The sequence below is a fragment of the Sceloporus occidentalis genome, unplaced genomic scaffold (genome assembly GCF_023333645.1).
Source record: "Sceloporus occidentalis isolate IW3139 unplaced genomic scaffold, rSceOcc1.0.p SCAF_1, whole genome shotgun sequence".
Taxonomy (NCBI): Eukaryota; Metazoa; Chordata; class Lepidosauria; order Squamata; family Phrynosomatidae; genus Sceloporus; species Sceloporus occidentalis.
This window is the reverse complement of record NW_028316981.1, coordinates 186,148,820-186,175,587: the sequence shown is the minus strand read 5'-3', so window position 1 is coordinate 186,175,587 and position 26,768 is coordinate 186,148,820. Positions and strand designations below refer to the sequence as shown.

The 26,768-nt window shown below is 43.8% G+C and overlaps 1 protein-coding gene across 7 annotated transcripts in view; it reads right to left on the bottom strand.

Annotated features, from left to right (window-relative positions):
• PALM3 (paralemmin 3) overlaps positions 1–26,768 on the bottom strand; it is a 78,156-nt gene that overhangs the window by 33,784 nt on the left and 17,604 nt on the right. For 5 of the 7 annotated variants that reach the window (XM_089486679.1, XM_089486667.1, XM_089486674.1 and 2 more), the window contains one exon: positions 5,667–5,718. In XM_089486679.1, the coding sequence (XP_089342805.1) occupies positions 5,667–5,711 (45 nt within the window). In that variant the 5' untranslated portion in view covers positions 5,712–5,718. Of the gene's footprint in view, positions 1–5,666; positions 5,719–13,743; positions 13,799–14,691; positions 15,123–26,768 lie in introns of those variants that run through there. The other 2 variants (XM_089486683.1, XM_089486689.1) reach the window with 2 other exon arrangements.

Here is a 26,768-nt window from a genome sequence, read left to right as displayed (position 1 = left end):
ATAGAAGGTGGGGGGGATTATGAAATTAGACCATGTTAGTCATAGACCTACATTTTGTCAAGATGTTGCTGGTGTATTGTTCTGTGTTGAGATGATGGCATGGGGAACAAAAGCCTTCCAAAGTTCAAGAAATATAATTTGAATTCCATGAGCAATACAAAAAGGTACTTCCTCTGAGATCCAAAATGTCTCCGTCCCTTGTGATGTCAAAATCCCCTTTGATAGATAGGGAACACTGAATCTATCAAGAGAAGATGACATGCTTTAGCATTACGAAAATTTTAGGTGCTGTTTCAGTAAAATATTGCCAAATTTAGTCTCAATTTTTTTAAAAAAATGTTTATCTTTGTTGGAGGTTTATCTTTGTAGTGTCCTAGTCCATTACTTGGGATCCCCCTGTAGCAGCTCAAATGCAGAATCCTAAAGAGAGGAACAATAGACTGGGATTTTACTATTTGAGGTTTCTTATCTCCAACAAAGATAAAACATTTATTTATTTTTGACAATATTTTTGCCAATGGCAACACCTAATGAAGAAGCCAGTGGAGGTTCAAAAACTTCCCTCATATATTCTGTGCATTTTGGTCGGCCGAATACAGTCTGCCCTGCCCAGTTAACCCATTCTAATTCACACAGATGGGATGAACAAGGAAAGCTGTCCTTTCTCACCCAATTTGGTTTAAGTTGCTCTCCTTTCCTCTTTCAACCATCCCCATGGCTGGAGAATTTGCCCTGTCTTTTTCAACAGCCCAGTTACCTACACAGCCTCTCCATTTCATTAAGGCCCACCTAGTACCTGTTTGGAGGAGTGTGGATAGCCAGAGCTGAGTGGCAGAGCAGAAGCCTTGCATGATACTAATTCAGATTTCTCCTGTTTATTGGAGCCAAGGTTCATAGGATCCAAGTTGACACCACTTTAATACCCATGGCTCAATGAAATGCAATTCTGCTATTTGCAGTATTGTGAGACATTTAGCCTCCATTAGTAAGCTCTGATGCCACGACTAACTACAGTACCCAAAATTGCATAGCACTGAGCCATAACAGTTAAAGTGGTGTCAATATGGATTATTTCTGCAGTGCAGAAACAGCCCAACTATTGGATACAATCCCATATGGCTCCCTTCTTTACTCCCCCATACACTGCTCTTCCTTCCCCATTGCTTCCCATGAGCCACATGGATGGAGACCTGTTTTCTGTTAAGTGCTATGCACATTGATAGTGCTATAAAAATAAAATAAACACTAACTTCTGCTGAAAGGTGCAAGGAGGGGGAATCACTTTTTTTCATGCCTCCTTATGTAAAAGCCAGTAACAATGCAGACAGCGGACTGGCCTAAAATATTTATCTCTCACATTGGGGTTGTTCCCACTAGGTGAAACCCCGCGTTCTGAATCGAATCCAAGGAGTGGCGTTCCTATTAGGATCCGATTTAAACCTAGAACGGTTCTAGAGCAACCCGCAATCGTCCCCACTACAAATCGAATCGTAGAGCGGGATAAAAATTTAAATCGAATTTTCCTCATTTAACGCGTGTTAAAAAAACACTAGGGTCCGACCTACGTTTTTCCATTGATTCGAGTTAGGAACCGGAGCATTTAAATAGGAACGACAACCTTTGAAATCGGGTTAGATGGATGGGAGGAGCCGAGTGCAATGGGGCTGGCCTTGGGGGAGTTGCCCTTTCTGTCCCCATCCGTCGTAGCTGTGGCCATTTTTGCTTCCCTCACCCCTTTGTCCGCTGTGGTCTTTCAATAAGAGATAAGGATTATTTTTATTTTTGCAACCTCCCCTCTGTGTGGGGAGAGCCCATTTCTAACGGAGGAGAGGCAGGAAGGGAAGGCTCCTCTCGAAGAGGCATTCCCTGCCCGCTTGGGCTCTGATCTCGCCCAGGCAGGGAAGGGAAGGCTCCTCGCGAGGAGGCATCTGATCTCGCCCAGGCAGGGAAGGGAAGGCTCCTCGCGAGGAGGCATCTGATCTCGCCCAGACAGGGAAGGGAAGGCTCCTCGCGAGGAGGCATCTGATCTCGCCCAGACAGGGAAGGGAAGGCTCCTCGCGAGGAGGCATCTGATCTCGCCCAGACAGGGAAGGGAAGGCTCCTCGCGAGGAGGCATCTGATCTCGCCCAGGCAGGGAAGGGAAGGCTCCTCGCGAGGAGGCATCTGATCTCACCCAGGCAGGGAAGGGAAAGCTCCTCGCGAGGAGGCATCTGATCTCGCCCAGGCAAGGAAGGGCTCTGATCAATGGGGGGGGGGGGGGGATAGAGCCTTTCTCCCTCCATTTCTCAAATGGAATCTGCCTTCTCCTCCAACCCTGGAAAGAGAATCTTTGGGAAGAGTGCTCCCTCCCTGCTTTTCCAGCAGCCTGCTTCATTGATCTCTGGGCTCTCTGAAGGGATTCTCCCTGGCTGTCTTTTGGGAGACATGAAGAGGGGATGCTGTCATGCAAAACCTATCCCATAGTTCCTCTGGAAAGAGCTTGGGTTTCCTAAATTCTCTTTCCTAAATTCGCTAAATTCACAAACAGTCAATGAAATGGAAACGATGCCAAAAGATAAATCGCTTCCAAATATTCCGGATTAACGTTACGTCATTCTGACGTACTATTGATTGACAGCTCCAAATAAGGTATGGAGGAGAAGAATCGCTTTATTTAAACACCGATTTCATGCCAAGTAGGAACGCTTGCAGGTAAAAACTTCGATTTAAATAACCAGATGGGAACGATGAACAAAGCGATTCGGATAGCGGGATAAGAACAGTGTTATTTTGAATCGATTTTATTAAAAACGTTGTATTTTAAATCGTTTCAAATATTAAGTGGGAACAACCCCATTCTAGCCTAGTTTGGAAAACTTACTTTTTGGACTTTTTGTTTTTTGCACAGAATCCCACTGCTAACATGGTACAAAATTGTGCTGGCTAGAGGATTCTGGGGATTATATTCTAAAAGAGTAACTTCCCTTAGTCTTGAGTTCTAGTTATATCATTATTTACATTATTATTATTATTAACCTTTATTTATATAGCGCTGTAAATTTACACATTGTAAATTTACAATGTGCAACCATAGCTTTATTGAGAACAAAAATTAAAATTATGCAAAGTAGACAGCATACTGTGGCGGTCTGAGTATTGGACTACAACCCTGGAGACCAGGATTCAATTCCAAGCTTGGTCATGAAACCCACTGGGTGGCCTTGGGCAAGCTGCACTTTCTCAGCCTCAGGAGAAGGCAATGGCAAACCTCCTCTGAACAAATCTTGCCCCCCAAAAAATCATGATCTTAGTGTCTCCATCAGTCAGAAATGACTTGAAAGCATACAACAATAAGAAAAGTAAGATCGGAAGTTCTTCCTTCATACATAGTTTCTCCCACAGAATCTATTGCTCTGATTATGCTGATCATGTTATAATGATGCAGAATTATTACTGTATGTACTCATATATAAGTCTAGAAATTTTAGTCAAAAAATTGACCCCAAATAAACTGAGTTGACCTATCCATGAGTCAATGTAAGTACTTATAAAAAGGGAGCCATCCCTCGGTGAAAAGCAAAAGTGTAATCTGTCCTGAAAGCACTGATCCCACCTCTGCTCTCTCATCCATCCAGCCAGCCTTTTAGCACATATAGTTATGCCTGCTGGGATTTTGTTAAGTTCTTTGGCATCATTTTCCTTTGCTTCATCCTATAAATCCTTTGTCACATGCCCCTACATTTTACCTGAAACTTATACATGGACCATATCAAAAACCATAGTTTTAGCCCCTAAACCTGTCCTCGACTTATACATGAGGTCAGTTTATAGTCAATTATATATGATATTTTGAGGGAGTGGGAAAGCCTTTGGACATTGCTGTTTTGCTCATATAGTACAGTCCACTGTACCACAATGCCATCAGCCCATTCTGCTGACAAAGCCATTCTTTTAATTTCCTACAATGTCCCCTACCTAGCATGACCTAGAAGCACTGGGGGAAAGAAAAAGGATGTCTAGGTCCAGCTATCTAGTTCTGTGCAATACTAGGGTGGCTAGGTGCAAACATGGACATGGCTGTTACGACATAAGAGTTGTGTAGAAGAAAGCATTTCACAATGACATCTTCTGAACAGCTAGGAAAAGTCGAGGGCAGTAGAAAGAGAGGAAGACCACATGCCAGGTGGTTATATTTGATCAGGCGGCCATGGGCCTGAACCTACAGGACCTGAGCAGAGCAGCTGAGGACAGGGAATCCTGGAGATGTCTCTCCACAGGGTCACCATGAGTCGAAGTCAACTTGAGGGCAGCTAACAACGACAACAACTCAGCTATTAAAAGTGTTCAGAGTCCTGTCTTTTTTGCATCTGGCCACTCTGCTTAGAACAGGGCCACCACGACATACTTCTAGCAGAAGTGGGAGAAATTAGAATACTCCCAGATCTCATAAAAGTGATATGGAAGGATCCAGGGAACTATCCCCTACTTCAGAACCTAGCAATAAATCCAATCTAACAGATAAGCTATATAATCCCACTAAAGAACAGCGCTGTTCTTTCCTTCACTTCCCTTTGCTTCTCTTTCTCCAGGTGCTATAAGGATTCAAAAGACCATCCTACTTGCTGAGAGTTCTCTCATTACATAAAGGAGTTAATGTATAAACAGCAGTTATGCATATGTTGACCCCATGAATGTGATGAGTAATGACTGGGGCAAGTTAAAAACAGAACGATTTTGTATCATTAAGGATCTTGTTGCTGACAGGCCTATTTTTCCAGTGCTCAGATAGACTGCTCATGCTGCTTACATCTTTATAGCAAGTGAACTATGAGGCAATGATGCAAAAATTGCCATAAATCACACACAACCCACTTATCCAATCAGCAGGAGCTGGCCTGAGTCGTGTGACACCAACAATTCTCCTTCCCACCAGCAGAACTCAATGGCTGGATATCAGGGTGACCAGATGTCACCACAAAGGAAGACAAGGCACTGCAAAATGGAAGACATTCTAGAAAAATGTAGCCCATTACAAAATAAAAGCTTAAACCAAATGGCCATCTGTCAGGGATGCTTTGATTGAAAGTTCCTGCAGGGGGTTGGCCTGGATGGCCCTTGTGGTCTCTTCCAGTTCTATGATTCTATATAAATATAAACTCATGTTTCTCAGTCCTGCTCAAAATGGAGGGCATTTTGGAATTCCTCCTGCACAGAAGGCTCAAATGTAGGACATGTCAGGGAAACGTAGGACATCTGGTCACTCTGCTGAATGTGCCCCTTACTATGTTAGGCCACAGACAGAGGGCAAACAACATGGGCTGCTTTGAGTGCCAAGGCAAACTTGGCAGGAAAAATGGATTACATCTTACAACTGCAAAATATACTTCATGTGCTTTATTGTACCATGTCAGATTTCGGTCTGCCCTGAACGTGACCACTGCAGATGCCTGTGCTGAATGGCACCTTTGGTCTTGTACTGTATCTAAGGATGCCTTATTTTAGAAGTATTGATCTGGCCACTGTGCATTGCCATCTATCTCCCCGCACCAACAAATGCACCCCATATGCAGTCTTTGGAGCACTGTTGGGGAAGTTCCCTGGGGGAACAGAGGCAGAGGTCCCTGGATGAGACCTTTGAGCCCCATTTGAGTCCAAGTGGGGCAGAGGAGAAGGGAGATAACACTTACCATCATGGCTTGCAGGCGCTGCGCAAACAAGGAGCTCTCTGCCATTTTCCCTCTGAAAGACAAACAGAGCCTCTTGGGATGTGTCCAGAGGACATTGGATGCCAGTTGGATGCCAGCACTCACCTTCCCTCCCTCCCTCTTTCTCTCTCTTCTTCCTCCCCCAACTTCCGTCTCACATTCTTCCTTGCTCTGATCCCTGCCCACAAACAGACCGCTCTCCCTTCCCCCAACACACACACACACACACACACACACACACACACACACACACACCTGACATCTGGTCACTGTACATTTATGTCATTCAGCAACAAGCCCAGGCATGGAGGGGAAAGGGGCTCTGTCTGTATACAGGATCTCCTTCTTGGCCTTCCTCCATCCTTTGGCCCTCGGTTGTCTCTGTCTTATTTGGACCTTTCCATCGCTGAAAGCACTATATCTCAACACGATTCAGCCCAAACAGCTTAAAATGTGTCAGAGACACTGGTTGTTTCAAATTGCATTAAAAAAAAAAAGGACGAGAGACTTCCAAAAGGTACTCAGGGCCATGACACATGAGTACATCTGACTCTGCAAATCTGAAGATACAATAGGCTCCAGCAGAAGAGGCACAACCAATAATGTGTTCAGAAAATGCTGCCCAGATCAGCCTTCCACACACCATTGCTAATGTGCCTTTCCATGGGTGTCCTTGCTGTATGTGAAATGCCACACATATGTTCCATAAAACTGTGCATGGCAAGTTATCTGTCCTCTAATCCCCTCTAGGTAAGGAGCCAGAGTGGTGTAGTGGTTTGACAACTGGACTGAAGACCAGGGTTCAATTCCCAGCTTGGCCATGACAAACCTCCTCTGAACAAATCTTTCCAAGAAAACCCCATGATAGGCTTGCCTTAGGTTGGTCACTGTAAGTAGGAAGCGACTTGAAGGAGCACAACAACAAAAGTCCTTTCTAGACTAGATTGGTATAATGAGCTTTACACAGAGCTTCCTTTGAAGACAGATCAGTTGGTTAAGGTATTTAATCTGGGGAGCATTAACCCCTGGCCTTTTAAAATGTTGTTGGTTGCCAATTTGTTTCTGGAACAGAATACAAATTCAAGGTGATGTCTTTGATCTCTAAGCCAAGTACCTTAGGAACCACTATTCTCACTACGGAGTTTATCAAACGGGAGGAATTTCTCTTAAATTCGAATGAAAAGAAAGTGGGGCCAGAACGCATTCACTTAAAGTCGATAGTTTAGCGCAATTACGTCAATGTGCATTGTGTTTGAACTGGCTTCCCATTGCCCGAAAATAGCATGCCATTGCCTGAATTTGCGTGTGGCAGTCTATCACGCAATAACGTGAAACCATATGATTGCGTTCGGACTGACTTCCCATTGACTGAATTTGTGTGTTATCACGCAATAACGTGAAACCCCATGATTGCGTTCAGACTGACTTCCCATTGCCCAAATTTGTGTGTGGCGGTCTATCACGCAATAACGTTAAACCCCATGATTGCCATCAGATTATACTTCCAATTTCCCTTGTCTGATAAACTCTTGCAACATCTGGTATGTTTGGCTATATGTCTATCCAGACAATCAATTCACATCAGCTACTTTGAAGTCAACAAAATCTATACTTTTTTCTAGAGTTAAACAGCAAGAACTAATAAAGGAGATAATGAATGGCGGGATGAGTGGAAGGTTAATGTGAAAAACAGACAAGACGACAAGACCCTTGAGATTGTGGAAGCAAGGGAAGCTGAAATAGAGAACAACCCAGAGAGAAGATCTATAAAGGATAAACAGTCAAAATAGAAACACATGCACACACAGGCCTAATCAGCTGATAATAGTTTTCTGTACAACACCCTTAACACCACAATTTAGGGCAATAGACCATAACAGAAATGCTGTGTTGGGGCAGAACAACTACCTCTCCCCATATAACTGCGCTTGACCAGAAATTTTACTCTACACCCACAGCCTTTCTCTCACAATAAAAGGCATGTAAAGGTAAAGGTTGTCCCTTGACATGAATGTCTATTCATAACTGACTGTAGGGAGCAGTGCTCATCTCCAATTCTAAGCTGAAGAGCCAGCGTTGTCCGAGGACTGCTCTGGTCGTCATGTGGCCAGCATGACTGCACCAAATGCTGTTGCCTTCCCACCAAAGTGGTACCTATTTATCTACTTGCATTTGCATGCTTTTGAACTGCTAGGTTGGCAGAAGCTGCAACTAATGACAGGAGCTCAGCCCATCATGTAGCACTCGGGTCTTGAACTGCCAACCGTCCAATCTTCCAGTCGTCAGAAGTGGCATCTTAACCACTAAGCCACCACATCCTTAAGGTATGTAGTAGGTGAGATAAGCAACTGGGCTTTTTCAAAGAATGTCATAATGGCCTCTCAAGAGCGTTACATGTGGTTCTTTTGTTGCTCACTCTTAGGCAAGCCATAAAAAACATTTTGGCAGGCATTTTTAAAGTTCAGGCTTTTAGTGTATTTTACACATGTATTCTGACTGCAAAATCATAACCATTCTAGTTCGTGCTTTTGAACAATTTCCATACTTTTCTTTAGTCCCCACTGATTTTTATTGGTACTTGAATGGAGAAAGTTCCTAATATTGTTTCTTTTGCACTATCCGTTGTGTATTTGTATCAGTACATCTGCTTTGTCCAATGTGCCTAAATACATATTTTGGTTATTTGGTGGGCAAACAACTGGACTGATCAGACATAGGATGGGTATTCCCTGCCTTCTATCCTCTTTCTAGCGCTTTTGTCTTTAATGTCAGTCCAAGACATACAAACGTAAACAATATTTTGCTATTAAAAAGTGAGGGGAAGCCAGTGTGGCGTAATGGTTTGAGTGTTGGATTATGAATCTGGGGGCCAGGGTTTGATTCCCCACTCAGCCATGAAACCCACTGGGTGACCTTGGGCAAGTCACATACTCTCAGCCTCTGGGCAAACCTCCTCTGAAAAAATCTTGCCAAGAAAATCACATGATGGAGTCACCTTCGAGTCACCATAGGTCAGAAAGGGCTTGAAGGCACACAACAACAATAACAGCAGCAAACCTTGAACATGAAATAATAACATGGACAGGATCTGAAAATAGGAAGTTTTTAATTAAAGGCAACAGAGCTCTGAAATTTTTCATCAGCACTTTGCCTTCTACTCTAAACAGAGTATTGCTATAACTGTATTATATTTTTATCTCAAACACACCCACAGATCAAAGAACAACATAGAAAACATCAGACTGCAGCAATCCGATACTAAATTCTCTGTCAAGGGATGACAATGACAGAATTAGAAGCAACCTTGATCATTATATTTAAAGAAGAAGCTGCTCAGACTACAGAACAAGAATCTGAGGCTTTTATGTGGTGAAATGAATTCATATTGGCTCTCCATGTCACTGGCCAATCAATAAAATAACATAATTCTTTAAGTTGCAAAGACGTGGGTAGACTGAGCAGGCACAAGACCTATTTGCTCAAGAAGATTCAGGGCAGAATAGAGAGGGGCTTAAGGGAATTTCTTGAACACTGAACTGAACAGTCTTGTACATGTAACTGGATCACTGAAGAGGAGCATATTGAGATCCTTTGTCATGCACCCAAACCTACAGGTAGCAGTGATTTAGCCATGTGCTCATCTGGGAAAAGAAGGTTACCTTCTGATAAGTATGGCTCTTATTTGCAAAATGAAGGCAGTCTTGAACAGGATAAGAGAGTACTCCCAGTTTTTCCAGATGCACAAGGACAATGTGGCCAAGCTACATTTTAAATGTTGGTTTTGTAGCCGAGAAAACAGAAGTCTCAAAACATAATTACAATTACTGGCTTTGGAACTTAAGAAACATTAAGGGTTGTAGGATCCCTGGATCAGCCTTCTTCTTACTTAAATTTTGGTAGGCTGATGAGTGTGTGGTGTGTTCCCTCCCCCTAAATTTTGTAACCTGTTCTAACCAGTGAGTATTACACATTACTAAATGCACAAAAGAATGAAAAGGTGTTGCCCTTATTGCAAACCATTTCTTACAATATTGTCATAGATGCTGGGTGATTCCTTCGTAGACTGATGGCAGCAAATAATCCAAGATGGTTGACTGAAGTTTGCTCAAACAGAGCTCATTAGTAGAGGAATTCTCTGACTATCCCTCTCCAGTCTTTGGAAACATATGCCTAAACCTTCCAACTAGAGAGAGGGAATGGAGAAATTGCTTGGAGCCCATTTGTAGTTTTAATTTAGAGAAAAGCAGAAAGACAGCTGGGAGCTGACTGAAGCCGAAACATCTACGGGATGTAGTTGCTCCCTTTGAAAACGAGTTGCAGAGTCAGCAGATCAGCTGCATGGTACATGCATGCTGGTTTGCTTCCAGAATGCTCTGCTTTCATATTTGTATGTAAAGCAGCTATTACAAAGACAGTGAAGGTCTCCGTTGTAATGTTATCCAAAGGAAATTAAGCTTTCTAGCAATACCCTTGGAATGCTTGATTGTTAAGATGAAGAAAATGTGTGACAATATTTTTGAACAGTACTTACGTAGTTCAAATACTCAACTATGCAATACCCATTTCTAGAATGAGCACACTGAAACAGCCTCACTTCAAGACAAAATATCTTAATGTGCTCCTTCTCTCATGACCACTCTCTTGGATCTTGCTGGGAAAATGTATGATCTAAGCATACATGCATAGTGCTTAAGGGACAAGAGGAACTCCAAATGACAGATTTGTGGCATCATTATAAATAGTGGGAAATTAACAGATTGATTTAAAGGTTGCACAACTATGAAGATCTATTGTGCAGGCCCTAATGAAGGCAGCCGCAGAAGACCATAGACCTTGTGTGTGCACATGCACACACTGGTATTTAAAAAATGGAAGCTGTCACTTGTATGGACATATGAACCTGTCCTGAGGTGCAGAGCTCCATGTCTACTGAAAAGAAACACACATTTACAATTGGGGGGGAGGGGTGGTAGGAGGAAAGAAAGGACTGTGTATCTCACACACAGGACAGCAGCATAGCGTAATGGTCTGAGTGCTAAAATAGAAGCCCAGGGTTCAAATCCCAACTCAGCTATGGAAACCAACAGGGTGACTAGGGGCATAACACACTTCATGTACACACACAATGCACAACAAGTCTCCAAACATACCAGAAAACAACATATATACTGGCATCTAGTATTCTATTATCCCCAGACAAACCTGTATCTTCCTCACACTCAGTACTCAAAAGTACCCAGTTAGCACTCATGATGCAACAAAATGGATATGAAGATTTCAGCCATGATCCCATGGGCGTGCATGCATACACATACAGAGAGAGTGAAATCACTGCAGCTAAACTACCCAACCATGCTGCTTTCCAGGACTGTCACATCAGCATCTCTCTCTTTCTATGACCCTGAGCTATGCCTGTTTGTAAAATGGATGAATTGCCTAATCCTGTGATGACTGGTATGGAGCTTAGCCCAGATGCAAAAGTACATTCAACCCAGTCCAGTTTAACTCCCACCCGTTAACCTTTTGCTGGACATTATGTACAAAAGGGGCAAGCAGACTCTTTGGGAAATAAAAATGCCTGAAGCTGTCACTTTTGTTATTTGAGTTCCTGTAGGTAACACAAAACGTACCAGTTCAGGAGAAAGTAAGGTTTGTGGTCTCAGGAGTGACTCCAAAGGTTACTCTGTGAGAGGGCAAGGCAGTCAGGAATAGAGATCCCCTCCAGTCTGCTCTTACAGCCTGGTCTCCAGAGGAAGGAAAAACTTCATAAGCTGAGCCCTGTCTCAAGGCTCCAACCCCATCCAACTTTGTAGGACTATCTGTCTGGATAGCAGAGTTGGCAAGATCATAAGGGCAGGAGTAACACACTGGGTGGCAATAGTTATGGGGAATACCTACACACACCTATTCTCTACACAAAGAGCAACTGTTCGCTCAGGATGCCTCCGCAAATGAAGTAAAATCCCCTTCAAGACCCATTTCCAGACTAGAAATGTTGTTGTGTATATACAGGCATGTTCACTAGTTTTTAATTTCCAATTGTGTTTAAAACATTCTGGCATCAGAGCTGGATAATTCTCATGGCATTCCTTCCTTCAGCCTAACAAGAACAAATGAAACAGTTGACATATTGCTCCCTTTAATCTGCCATATGAAACAGTTACTTCATGCTACTTCATTTGCAACCTGAACTATAACTATAATGAAGGTTTGTTGTTAGCTACTAGAATTTTATTAAATTATAACATTTATTTCAATTTTTCCAACCCCTGTCAGCCCTATTCAACCTAGCCCATAGGGACAGATTGATGTCTAAGGTCCAAAACACGATGCAGAAATAATTCAGTTTGAGACTATTTTAACTGCCCTGGCTTAATGCTATGGAATTCTGGGAACTGTAGTTTTGTGAGACATTTAGCTTTCTTGAGAGCTCTGGTGCCATAATAAACTACAAATCCCAGGATTCTCTAGCACTGATCCAGGGCAGTTAAAGTGATCTCAAACTGGATTATTTTTGCAGTGTGTTTTGTACCTAACAAGATGTTGAAGGGCACATATTCCTCATCCCTGCTGTAAACATTATACCCCTATTATTGCCTCAGGTGACATGAATTTATATTATTTATTTTAAAGATTTCTATAATACCTTTCTGCCTGAGAGGGATGAATTAGGACCATCCCATGTGTCACCAGGAGCCCATGGGCTCTCTTGCAAACCTCTGTCTTCCATGGACAAATTACATGATGTAGCATCATCACATATTAGCGTTTCCTTCTCTCCTTCCCAAACTTGCAAGAGTTACTTTTTTGACTATAGCTCCCAGAATCTCATACCCTACACATGGCCATTTACAGTCCGTAAAAAGTAACTTCTGCTTCAAAGTGACAGCCACATTTGCCTCACAAGGAGGCCACTGCTATGAAAGAAAAGGCCAAGCGGGCTTGGCCATGCTTCAAAGTGACAGCCACATTCCTCACAAGGAGCCCACCATAGTGAAAGAGAAAGCCAAGTGCACCTGGACCTGCTTCACAATGACAGCCATGTTCTCCTTACAAGGAGGCCACTACTGTGAAAGAGAAGGCCAAATGCACCTGGACCTGCTTCACCGTGACACCCACATTCTCCTCAAAAAGAGGGCACTGCAGTGAAAGAGGTGACTGAATACACCTGGTGTGGCTTCACCGTAGCAGCAATGGTCTTCTCACAAGGAAGCTGCTGCCACAGTGGGAAAAGAGAATGCAAGCATGCCCAGCCCAGTTTCACTAGAGTGGCAAATGTCTCCTCACCAGGTGGGCGCTGTCACGGCAAAGAAGAAGGAATGAGCATGTCGTTTTAGCCACCAATGCCCACCCGGCATCCCCATGAACACCAGTTGACACCAGGGGTGGGGATGCCCCTGGTCCACAGCAACAAAAATATTTAAAAGGGGTCACAAGTAAAGAAAAGGTTAAGAACCACTGCTTAGACTGACGAAAATTGTGGTTTGTGAGCTGTGAGTGTGCATCCACACTGATTTAAAAAAGACCAGAAAATCCCAGATTTTGTTGCTATTCTTTCTGATTTTACCTTGGAGAGCCATACATGTTCTGTTTATCCCAGAATATTTCCTGTCAGCTCCTGGTGGGATCAGAGACTCCCCAGGCTGGTTTATGTTAACTCAGTATAAATTCAGATGAAAAAAAGGACAAAATCTGGAATTTTTCAGTCAGTCTGGATGTGCTCAAAACCCTACTGAACAGCAAATACAAATACAGTTGGCCCTCCATATCCATGGATGCTTTATCCATGGGTTCAAGCACCCTTGAAAATATGCCCCTCAAAAATATAAATTCCAAATAGCAAATCCTTGATTTTGCCATTTTATATAAGGGACACCATTTTACTGTGTCATTGTATTTAATGGGACTTGAGCATCCATGGATTTTGCAGTCCACAGAACCAAACCCCAGAGGATACCAAAGGCCCACTGTATACCAGAAAACCTTTTAAAGAAATACATGGCAAACAAAATTACTGTTAAATATCCAGTAACATCTGCCTAAACAGGAGTCTCTTTACCTGGTTTCTGAAGGAAAATTCTGTCAACGTAGGGAGTCAGTTTTACTACTGCAAGTAGTGCCACGATAGTCCTCCTTTGTATGCTAGCAGGTGGTACCTACTAGCAGGATGGTGTTTCGCTTGATGCTTTTGAAGGGTTGCAGAGTTTGCAAGCTGCCTAGTACAGGAGACTCAGGATGTCAAAGTCTTTGAGAGTCACCACCAACTCTTTGAATTGGGCCCGGAAGCTAGCACAACTGACAGAGTATTAATTATATGCTCTCTGCAAAAGGAAGTGGTTGTGTATTAGCAGCCACTTTCAGAAGAGTTTTGAAGGGTATACCACATACTGAACACAGCAAGATGATAATTCAGGCTACAAAAACATGACTCAAATTCACCAGGTTCAGGACCGAGGTGGTGGTCCTGGTGATGGTTACAGGATTTTTGGAAACCGTTGTAAAACAGAAATGTTGATGTGTGCCTTCAACTTATGGAAACCCTATCATGGCGTCTTGTTGACAAGTTTGGTTCAGGGAGGGTTTGCTATTGCCTTCATATGCAGCGTGACTAGACATTCTCCTTTTCCAGGAAAAGTCCTACATTTCAACCTTCTGTCTAAGAGGAATTCCAAAATGTTCTCCATTTCAGAGATCTCTCTCCTTATACCCCATAGAAACAAGCCAAGGCCTCATTCCCACTTACAAATAAATCATTTTGCGATCCGAATAAATGGAGAGTGGTTCACACTACATTTGCCCCGATCATATTTTCTTGCTGTAAAGTAAAATAAAATAACCCGCTTATGGTTCACATTGATGAATGAATCGATTCAATTTAAACTGTTTCCTGCGGGAGTCTCTCAAAATAACCCACTTGTAGTTCACATTGGCAAATGAATCAGTTCAATTTGAAGCATTTTCAGCAGGATTTTCTCCTCTGTCCATTACTACAATCACATTTACGTACTTCCATAGAAGAGTCGAAGGGTGGGTGAACACAGGTTGTTAATTTCTGCTTCCCCGTCTGACAACCCCTTCTCCCGTCATAGTAAATTGATTCTGATCCGCATCTCGTTCACATTGACACCGAATCGATTCGTGAATTTGATTCTTCTAATCAATTCTTGAAATTGATTCTGATCCACATCTGGTTCACACTTGTGTTGAATCGATTTATCCAAAAAGATGCACAAAAAATCAGAGTCAAGAAGACGCAGGTTAAACGGGTCTAGCGCATAACCTCCCTCTCCAAATCACTTCAGCAATTTGGTTCAAGTGCGAACCAGGGTAATTTAAAACGTTTCAAACCAATTTACGGACCAGTTTAAAACGTAGTGGGAATGAAGCCCAAGAAAAAGACTGTGAAGAGACATTACCACCTCTCTAGGGCAGTGATTCCCAAACTTTGGTTCTCCAGCTGATTTGGACTTCAACTCCTAGAAACCCCAGCCAGTTTAGCCAACAGTCAAGAATTCTGGGAGCTGAAGTCCAAAACATCTGGACAACCAAAGTTTGTGAACCACTGCTCTAGGGTATAAGTTAAGGTCAGGACTAAGCAGGACTAAGAAGCATGAATTTATTGAGCAGGAGTAAGATGCATGATTTTTTTATATTGTGTTTTTAGCTTTTATTTAATAACGTCTTCCATTTTTCTTGAAGGTTCTACAGTTTGTGGTGCCTTGTCCTCCTTTGTGGTTAGGATATCTATTCACCCTGTTAGGATATTTGGCCTCTCTGATCCTATGGGGCTGAGAATATGTGACTTGCCTAAGATCACCCAATGGGTTTCTGTGGCCAAATGGGGATTTGAAAAGCCAAAGCACACTGCAGAGATAATCCAGTTTGAGGAAGCTTTAACTGTCCTGGCTCAGAGAATCTTGGAAACTGTAGTTTATTGTGGCACCAGAGCTCTCTGACAGAGAAGACTAAGAAGTTTACCGCACAGGGGATAAAACGTTCCCCGATGCGTTACAACGAGCACGAGCGCGGGCGTGCGCGGAGCGTTATGGGAACCCAATGGGGCCCAGAACGCGACTTTACCACACAGGGAACGCCACCGCCGAGCGTTCCCATCGCGTTCCCATCAGGTTCTAGAGGGCACCATCGGACACCATTTCTGGGAACTGTTTCAAAAGCGTTCCCAGAAATGGCACCCTCTGGAATCCAATGGGAACGCGATGGGAACGCTCGGCGACGGCGGCATTCCCTGTGGGGTAAAGTCGCATTGGACAGTTGGAGGGTATGAAGAGATTATTAGAGGGGAGCCTTAAGTAACCAAAGGTGCATTTCATAGCTCTCTCCTCAAATGACTCACAAACAAACCAAGCTAGAGACTGTGAAGATAAATTTCTGACTCTCTAGGGTATAAGTTAAGGTCACAGCCTGAACATTTATATTCATTTAGACTACAATTCACAGAATCCTCCGGCCATAATGCTCATTGGCTTACAGTCTTAAAAAATGTTTGCCAATCACCAGTTATTATAAGTAAGATAGCTTTACTATTCTCCATAGGAATGCTGCCTGGGCACAGCATCCACTCGTCTTGGGCTATGTTCATAAAATCACACCTGCCTGTTTGCAGACATAGCTGACTGGCTAGTACTAGACACAAAACACTGGATTAGATTAGACAGACCTTGGTCTGATCTAGTAGAGGACAGGCCTTGCTGTCTTAACAATTATTTCTAGCTGAATGTGTGATTTCTATTTGCAAAGTTCTTAGCAAATATGTCACAGTAAACAAAGGTGACACTAGTATCTGGGCATTAGGAGTGCATGTGCCACATAAATCATACATTAATGCTGCAGTTCCCATAGGTCATGCTAGTGCATGCATCCCTCTGAGACCCAATGCATATATGGGGCACATTTTCCAGGGAAGCATTGCCTTGCCTTCTATCGGTGTGTAGACTACCACAAAGGCACTACATTTCCTGTAGGTATGGATCCTCTTTCCTTTCCCACCCTCCAAATAAGAGAGTCTGCATGGTGTAGTGGTTTGAGTGTTGGATAATGACTCTGGAGACAAGGGTTCGAATCCCAGCTTGGCTCTATAAACCCACTGGGTGACCTTGGGCAAGCCACACCCTTTTAGCCTCATAGGATGGCAATGGTAAATCCTCCTCTGAAAATACTTGCCAACAAAACCCCATGATAGGGTCGCCATAGCATTGAACCGTGGCAGTTAAAGTGGTGTCAAACTGGATTTTTTTTCTGCAGTGCAGATGCAGCCATTGTGTCATTTTGCAAAACTGAAAGCCATTTCTACCGTGACAAATTGATTAATTGATAGGCAGACAATTTCTGCTGCTTCTTTGTAGCAGGAGCAATACAGATTTTGAATGAAGTTGTTAGTGCTGATGGAACCTAAGCTTGTGAAACTCCATTTCATTCCAAATGGACTTGCAGAAGAGAACTTTCCACCAAGTTTTAATTTGTTAGCGGAGATGAGATAGTTTCCATGATGAGGGTGATGGTGGTTTGTGGGGTTTTTTGGCCATAAGTAACCTCCTTGTTTGCAACCTTTTATGACACATATACAACAAACTGGTATGGAGTGGTGGCAAAATGCGGACACTGTCCCCCCACAACATATATTCTGCCCCCCCAAAATGAAGTTTTTCATCAGTTCTCAAATTTCTCATGTTACAGTAAAACTTTAGTTGAACATTTAGAAATGCAGTATAGGCATCCAAAGAAAAGGGGTAGGCAAGGCAACCAAGAACACGTGAGCACAGATAATATAAAGGGTTCTAGGTATGAATGATTTTCAACATCTTACTCTCTGCCATGTTGGAAATGTGGGGACTGAAGGAAATGTTCATTTGGGTGGCAGAATTCTTATTTGGAGGCAATGCCCACTGTCACCTCACATGCAGATACACTTGTGTGCAAGGGATCTTAGCATCAGGTGTTGTTTTTTATCTACCAGGACACTGTCAGTTGAACATTCTTGATATCTTTCCTGGCTGAAACCACTTGCAGTTTTTGGCCATAGCTGCCAAGTGGACTCCTTCCTTGCTGCTGTATTAAGGGGACCCTCTGCTGTGTCAGCAACCTCTGAAGAACGCAAATCACCATTGCTCCTTGAGTGTCCTTCCATAAGGACATAAGTGCCACACTTTTCTCTTATAAGCATACAGAGAAAAAGAAAAGGTTGTGGAACCTTTGTGGATTAATGCTGAGTTTAAATTCCTGAAGATCCAGAGGTTGACTGGTTAAATTAGCCCTCAGTGATTCAACATCCCTACTCCTCAATTTGACATCTGTAAACTGGGAATTGTGCTTATTTTTAAAGTATGTTTTTAATTATCTATAAACACAAACATAACTGTAGATAAGTAGTTCCCACTCTTGATCCTCCAGATGTTTAGGACTTAGTTCCAATGATTCCTGATGTTGGCTAAGCTGGCTTGGGCATCTGGGAGTTGAAATCCAAAACATCTGGATAACAAAAGTTTGGGGATCACTGCATAGACATATAAACTATATAGCAGCAATACAAGACACTGCAACCCACAATATCCCCTATATATGTACAGTGGGCCCTTGTTATATGCTGGGGTTTGGTTCCAAGATCCCCCAAATCAGTGGATGCTCAAGTCCCATTAAATATAATGACATAGCAAAATGGTGTCCCTTATAACAAATGGAAAATCAAGGTTTGATATTTGAAATTTATACTTTTTTGGAACATTTTCAAACCGTGGATGTTTGGATCCGTGTATAAGAAGGGCCAACTGTATATCTCCCTCCTCCATCAAAAATAACAAAAGTAAATAATGGTTGACTTGTAAACTGGGAATTATGCTGACTGGCTTGAGACAAGGAGGCAAACAGGATAACCACTGTGGATTTTCTATAAACAAAAGCCACTTTTAACTGAACATTTGGTTATTTATTCCAAATATGTGTATCAGAGGCAGCCTGCCCTGTTGTACAAGGGTGATGGGTAAAGTAAACTGTCTCAAGGATACTTTGCAAGGAGAATAACTCCATCCTACAAGGTTGCTAAAGGAAGCTGTAGGAGTTTACTTATTGTAAAATTGTAAGCCGTCTGGGGTTAAAGGGAGCAAAGGTGCTGTTCCAAAGAGCACTCTTGTTCTTATGCTGAGAGGCAGTCAGGCTTCTTTCCATGCAAAAAAATAGCATTATATTCCACTTTAATTGCCATGGTAACCTCCTTGGGAATCCTGGGATTTGCAGTTTAAAAGAAAGGCATTTCAAATTCTCAGCCAGAAAAAGAATGGAAATCATAAATATTATAATTTATGTGATATGGACAGAAGTTTCTGTTTCTGGAATCAGAATGTAAAATAGTTGTCTTTGGTGACGATTAAGTGAGACAGAGAGTTTAAAGTGAGCTAAACAACAGAAAATACACATAGACAGGTAGCAAAACAATGTCAATATATGAGAATTATAGGTGATAGAGAAATATCCCAGCTCTGGATTAAAGGGAAGTTATCCATATGGAAATTTATATTAAGAAGACATAAATCATTGATAAAATTTAAACAGACTTTTGTATATTGATATACAGAAATCAGTTAATATCTTTTATTTGTGATTTTAAACTGTATAATTCATACACACACACACACACACACATATATATATATATGAATTCTTAGCCAGAGAGCTGTAGTGCTACCCCTAAACTACCAAGTCCACATTTCCACAGGATTTTGCAGTAGCAGGTAAAGTGGAAAATAGTGCTGTAAATGGTGTGGTGTTATAAGGAGTTTACCATCATCCAGTCCCTTTCTCCTGGTTTGGCCCATAGCATTTTGGTGCCTGAGGCAAAAGCCAAGATGGTAAATCCTTCTGCATTCCAGGTACAGAGACTAACTGGAGTGTAAACTCTGTGTGTGTGTGTGTGTGTGTGTGTGTGTGTGTGTGCAGGGTGACCAGATGTCCTAACTGCAAAGGAGGACAAGGCACTGTGAAATGTAGGACATTCAAGAAAAGGGTAGGACATTCCAAAATAAAAGCTAAAAATACTCATATAGATATAAATTCATGTTTCTTAATTGTGTTCAAAATGACCAGAAGGTTGAAATGTAGGACATGTCCTGAAAAAGAAGGACATCTGGTTACCCAGTGTGTATGTGCCTTCAAGTTGCATATCAACTTATGGCAACCCCATGATTCTGATAGGGTTTTCTTAGGCAAGGAATGCTCAGAGGTGGTTTTGCCAGTTCCTTCCTCTGAAATGCAACCTACAGCACCTGGTTTTCATTGGTGGTCTTCCATCCATGTACTAACTGGGGTCAACCCTGATTAGCTTCCAAGATCAGATGGGATCCACTGCCTTGAAAGCAGAGAGTGTCAGACAACTACTGGCAATGCCATCCAACTCTCTAGTGACCCAGCAGAATTATCAACTTCTAGTAGAGGTTGATTCTGGTCTTACCTCCCTCCGGGCAGTCTCTGCTAAAAGCTGGTAAATCAACTCTGTCTGTAAACAAATGGATGGCTCAACTCCTGTAAAGATGCCACAGAATTATTGTGTGAATAACTGCTCCCTGGGCCTGCCTATATCCAGTAAAAAGACACACTCAGAACAATAACTCAAACATGGGGACCTATGTGCTTCCATCCCAAAAATAATTAAAGTGTCCATATCTCGGAAAAGCATGCAAATGCACAAATGATTTTCACACGCAGAGCATAGTAACACTTTAAAAGCTCATTACTAACGCGAGAAAGTGGGTAGAAAGTACATTCGGTTTTCACACAAATGTGGACAAATCCATTGATGGTTTGGAAATAACTTTTTTGTGCATGTGCACAGAAGCAGTAGTTGCATTATCAGAAGTGATGTGCAAATATTTCATTGCCAAGTGCATACACACACACGTGCCACAGAGAAGGAAAAATGGGGAGAAAGCACTCATTCTTTGCCTCAGAAAGTTTTTCAGAGGGCGGCTGAGGTGTCTGGTTGCAAACTCCCCTGAAACAACACAAACCACTCACAAACACACATGCCAGAGAGAAAGGGAGGAAAGCACTCTTTGCCACACAAGCTGTTTTCAACCAGGCATGACAAAGCCCAGAAATAAACTTGCCCCAAAAAATCATGGGAAATCTGGCAACAAGTAAAATCCTGTGAATAAACTGCAAATAGTTTTCACACTCGAGCAATTGTGCAAAAAAGGCGATATTGTGAATGAAACAGAAATTTATTCATGATATTTCCCCCAAAATGCCAACTATCTGGTTCATGTCTTCCTTGTCGGATTCTGAGCAGATTGCTCGCAGCATTGTGTGAAAACCATTCGTGAATTGCACCTAATATGCTGGATCTACGTGGGATCTAACCCGTTTAAACTTCCAATTTTCCCTGTGTAATAAACTTAGGGTTGCCATAAGTCTGGACATCCAAACCGGGACAAATGTAGGACAAAATTTTCAAATGTAGGGCACTTTTTTTTTAAATGGAGGACACATGAAAAAAATGATGGTTTTAAAATTTTTTACATATAAATTCATGTTTCTTAGGCATTATGAAAATGGAGGACATTTGGGCATTATTCCTAGACAGGTGACAGAAATGTACTTTCCTTTTTGGCCAATCTCCTCTCCCTCCATTCCAAACAGCACATTTGGGCATTGAACATGGCTTTACTTAACATGTCCTCTTGCATATTTCAGAGGCTTATTCAATAACCAAACTCTTTGGGTTTCACACTGAACATGCTATGCATACTGAATATGTCAAGGTGGTTTAACAAGAAGTGGGTTTGCCCTCGGATTCAACTGTACTTCTCAGAAGTGTGTATTTGGTCAAGGGACTTTGGTTTTTTTCCCCACTGCGCATGAGTTTGTAAAAATCAGAGCAACTTACATTGGCCGTGCCTCAGAAACTGGCTCATTTCATCATCATCATCATCATCATCCTCTTCCTCCTCCTCCTCTTCTTCCTCCCTCCTCCTTCCTTCCTTCCTCCTTCCTTCCTCCTCCCTCCTTCCTCCCTCCCTCCCTCCTCCTCCTTCCTTCCTCTCTCCTCCTCCTCTGCCTCCCAGGCCCAAGTGGAGGAGGAGGAGGTGGGTGGCTGCCTTAGAGCATCCCCCCCCCGCGCGCCAAGGCAGCAGGCAGGCTGGCAGCCACTCACCTCCATCTCGCGCACCTCCGTGCAACTGTGCTAGGCGCTTGCCTTGGGCCCGGCAGGCAGAGGCAGAGGAGGAGGCAGAGGTGCCTGCCTGGCTTGGCGCTTCCCGCCCGAGCGCGTGCCGAGGCAGCAGGCAGCCACCCGCCTCCGCCTCCTCTTCTGCCTCCACCTCCCGGGCCCAAGGAAGTGCCCAGCATGGAGGCGTGCCAGGCGGAGGAGGCGGTGGGTGGCTGCCTGTCTGCTGCCTTGGCGCATGCGTGGGTGGGGAGCGCCAAGCCAGGCAGGCACTTCTGCCTCCTCCTCCACTTGGCACGGCCTGGAATGGAGGAGGAGGAGGAGGAGGAGGAGGAGAAGGAGGTGTGCCTTCTGCGCGTGCCCGTGCCCCCCTCCCCGCCTCCCCGCGCGGCCGCACCACCCCCCTCCTCCTCCGTTCCAGGCCATGCGGATGCGCGCAGGAGGCGCACTGCCTCCTCCTCTGCCTCCTCCTTCGCTTCCTCCACGCGGCCGCGCGGCCTGGAACAGAGGAGGAGGAGGAGGTCAGTAGCGTGGCCGCACGGGGAGGCGGGGAAAGGTGGGTTGGCGCCGTGCGGGCCCCGAACCGGGGTCTGGGGGCCAAACCGGACCGGGAGGGGGACCCCAAAAGCGGATTTGTCCCAGGGGCCGCCGGGATATGGCATCCCTAGATAAACTCCATACAGGGATATGTCCCAGGGACGGCAGGTTTTTCACATTCTGTAAATAACTATTTTGAGGTGGCAAAATAAAGTCTCCACTTTTAATTCAGAAAAAAAGAAGGATGCCGCAGCTTCTGGAACTCTACAACAGTGAGTCAGCTTGATTAAGTAAGGACAAATCAATGATTAATTAGATTATATAGATTATTTAATAGATGGTTGTCTATTAATTCCTTTCAATGGAATTCTTCAGGTCAGCACATCACTGAGAGCTGTCCAGTTTAAAAAGAAACCAAACAAACCTTGACTATTTCTTGGTCAGTGGGACATGAAGAACTAATGGTCAGATCATATTCTGAGCAGGAATCGACCCTACAATTCGGGTCAGGAAACCCCGGCACAAGTATGAATGACCCTCATTTAAATCGGATTGGAGCCCAGGTTAAAATGCAGTGTGAATGGGCCCAAAGAGGCCTAGAGTCAGAGGTCCAGAGGCAACAGGAAGTACCATCCATGTGCACAGATGCTGGAAAAGTGTGGGGCTGCAAGCAATTGGAGGAGATGGACCAGGCTGAAGGTTGTGTGCAGGCATGCCTGACCACTGCCTTGGACATGGCTGAGAAGCAGCAGAGGGTGACAAGGTTGGGAACAGCACAAAACACCATTCCCACTTGGTTGGGAACTTAGTGTACCTCAGCCAGCTAGGGATACACTCCATTTCCAGCAGAAATAAACCAACATGCTGCTAGCTCAGCATGCCCTCTGACCAAGGCTTACCCATTTCACGAGAAAGCCAGTTATGCAAGAGAGACACCAACATTTTTAATGGGTACCAGTGAAAGAAGAGTGAAGAAACGAGCATCAACAGATCTGCAGATATCACCACACTATTAGCAGAAAGCATCACAGACTTGGAATAATCACTAAAGACAGTCAAAGAAGAAAGTGTCAAGGCAGGCCTGATGTTAAGCATAAAGAGAACAAAAATAATGAACACAGAGGACTTTCATACATTCCACCTACATAATGAGGAAACTGAAATAGTTAAATATTTCTCATACCTCAGATCAAACATTGATCAGAACAGAGACTGCAGTCAATAAATCAGAAGAAGATTAGGAATGAGACAGGCAGCAATGAAAGAATGAGACAAAATGCTAAAATGTAAAGAAATACAGCTGAATACTAAAGTAAGACTCATCCAGTCCATTGTATTCCCCATTACCTTGTACAGATGTGAGAGCTGGACAGTGAAGAAGGCAGATAGGAAAAAAATCAATTAATTCTAGATGTGATGCTGGAGAAGAGTGCTGAGGATACCATGAACAGCCAAAAAGACAAACAATTGGGCCCTAGAACAAATTAAGCCTGAGTTTTTCCTGGAAGCCAAGGTGCGATACACATAGCATGAAAGCGTCATGCTCATGCCATGCTAGGGTTACGGGACCGCGCGGAAACTGCATGGTCCCTAACCCTAGCACGTACTGGCGGCGCAATAATGGCATAACAGATGCATAGCGTCTGCATGTCACACCTCATGTTACATCATGAGGGTGCAGGGAAAAAAGAACCTGCAGTTTGGCGACTGCAGCTTCCCTGCAGAGGAAAAACAGGTGCCGGCAGACCGCCGTTTTTCGGCAGTCTGTACTGCGCCCAAGATGAAGCTGCAGTATTTTGGACACATCACAAGAAGGTATGATTCATTGGAAAAGACAGTAATCCTGGGGAAGGTAGAGGGCAGTAGAAATAGAGGAAGGCAGCATGCCAGATGGATAGATTTGGTCAGGGAGACCACTGGCCCAAGCCTACAGGACCTGAGCAGAGAGGCAGGTTTTTTTTTTTTTAGAGACGTCTCATTCATAGGGTCACCATGAGTCGAGGTCAACTTGAAGACAGTTAACAATAAACCAGCGAAGCAGTGTGCAACCTGAGAAGCACCCTCCTGCATCTCTTGCAACAACATAGAACAGAACTAGACACCTGGTAGGCCTTGTGCTGGATCTGGACCTTGGCCCCAATAATTTAATATGGCCCTTTGTGTTCCTACATTTTGATCAAATGAATGGGTTTGCCCATTATTTTATGTGTAATCGAAAGATAGCATACTGCCCAAAAGTCTTCAGGCAAGTGGGTGTAGAGAGGATTCCTTGAAGCTAAAGAAGCTGGAACCCTTACTGCAGAGCACAGTATGATGATGATGACATGCTGTGGCAAGAGCATTTCCGCACATCACCTTCATTAGTAATAGGGCATTTCTGCAGGAAGCACCTCATTCAAGAGATGCTCCCTGTTAAAAGAGTTGGGTGGAGCTCCATTTTGCTCTATAAATAGTACTGTTTTGCTTAATTGATTCAGACACCAGTGCAGAGCATGAATCTATTACAGGCAGGTACTCAAGCACAGGGAGTAAGTTAGTGACTTCAGCCTTCCTATTCAATGAGAGGCCCATAAGCAAGATGCAGACAGTACAACAAGGAGTAGGTCCTCAGCTGTGTGGGGACAATGAGGGTGGAAGGTGGATCTGATTCGTGCAGTTCTGCTAGCCCAGAGGCCTACAGCACCTCTCAGTTTATGGGAACTACATTTTCCGCAAACAGTGTGAAGTTGCTCTGATAGACACAGAGGCATCCTTTGCCTTGGAGCAGGCTGCAACTGGAGCAGAGAAGATTAGACAACCTTTGCCATTTGTCTGCCTAGTGGAAGCCTGCTTGAGAGTCCTTGAGCAAAGTCTGATGACGTAACTAGAGAATGCATGGTTCTAGGACTTAGGGCCAGAGCAGAGGAAAAGGTGGAGGATGGATGGATGGACAGACGGGCGGGCGGGCGGGCGGGCGGGCAGATAGACACCGACCCACCAACCTTCTTATGAGGGCCCCAAGTTCAACTCAGATTGGGTTTGTCCCTAGAAACTCCAGCTATGGCCCAAAATGGACCAGAGTGCCTCTGCCTATAAAATGAGGTTTAGTGCATCCCTATAGCACCGTACCCTCAGACATTTCACAGTGAAAACTGGGACATGTACCACCAAACGAGAGCTAGCATGGCATAGTGGTCTGAGTGTTCGTTTACGACCCTAGAGATCAGGGTTTGATTCCCAGCTCAGCCATGAAACCCACTGTGTGACCTTGGGCAGGTCACATACTCTCAGCCTCAGGTGAAGGCAATGGCAAACTCCTTCTGAACAAATCTTGCCAAGAAAACCCCATGATAGGTTCACCTTTAGGTCACCATATGTCAGAAATGAAGGCACACAACAACAAGTTGCGCCAAGCAATATCAGAGTGTGGTCATGATGGCAAAAGTTATTTAATGAGGAAGGGCACACAAGCTAGTAAAGGCTGGAGCAATTTGCTTTTTTCTGAGCCTATGGGGAAGGGCAAGATTCAGCCCCCTTCTGTCTACCCGACTGAATTAACTGAGCACAAACTATTTTTGCACTTTGAACTCATTTTGCAGCAACTGAGTAAACTGAGGACAAAGGGTGAAAGAGGAGGAGGAAGAAAGAGAAATTAGGACGTTTTAAAGCACCTGACAAAGGATTAATTGAGATTATCTCTGCTAAACTAGGACAGTTGGAGGATATGGTTTCGGAGGAAAGCATAGATAGAGAGAATAACTAGACCTCTTTAAGTCTGGTACCTGTCTTTGCTGCTGAATGTTTCTGAAAATCTATTGTTTGCTATGACAGCATATAACTCTTCCTTAAGGGTTAGTCGGTCTGTTTGTCCAGATTGCATCCAGAACGGCATCTTCTTCCCTGCCCCACTCCCTCAGGCTATGTTGTGCTATTCTCATATACCACAGGCCCTTTCACATTGCCCAGTTATAGCACTATGGTCCCAGTTTAACTGCCTGCATCCCTATGGAATCCTGGGATTTGTAGTTTGGACAGAACCACTAGAGTAGATTCCTGCCTGAGAATTCTAAGTGCCCTTCCTAAACTTCAAATCCCAGGATGACATAGGACGGAGCCATGGCACTGTAGTGCTATAACTGTGTAGTGTGAAAGGGCCCCACATGAAACAGTGGGAAGTCAGGGAGAAGCCTTAATGTTTGTGCAATCTATTTTGTTTTTCGACAAAACTCCAGTGGTCCACCAAGCAGTATGCAAGAGATGCTCAGAAAGGAAGGCAATGCACAGAACTGCAAAACAAGGGTGCATAGGATCAGGGAGGGACGTAGCCAGGATTTTGGGAAGGGGGGGTCCAGACTAAGTGCCACCATTATAATGGGGCTTGGGTGCGGCAGCGCAGC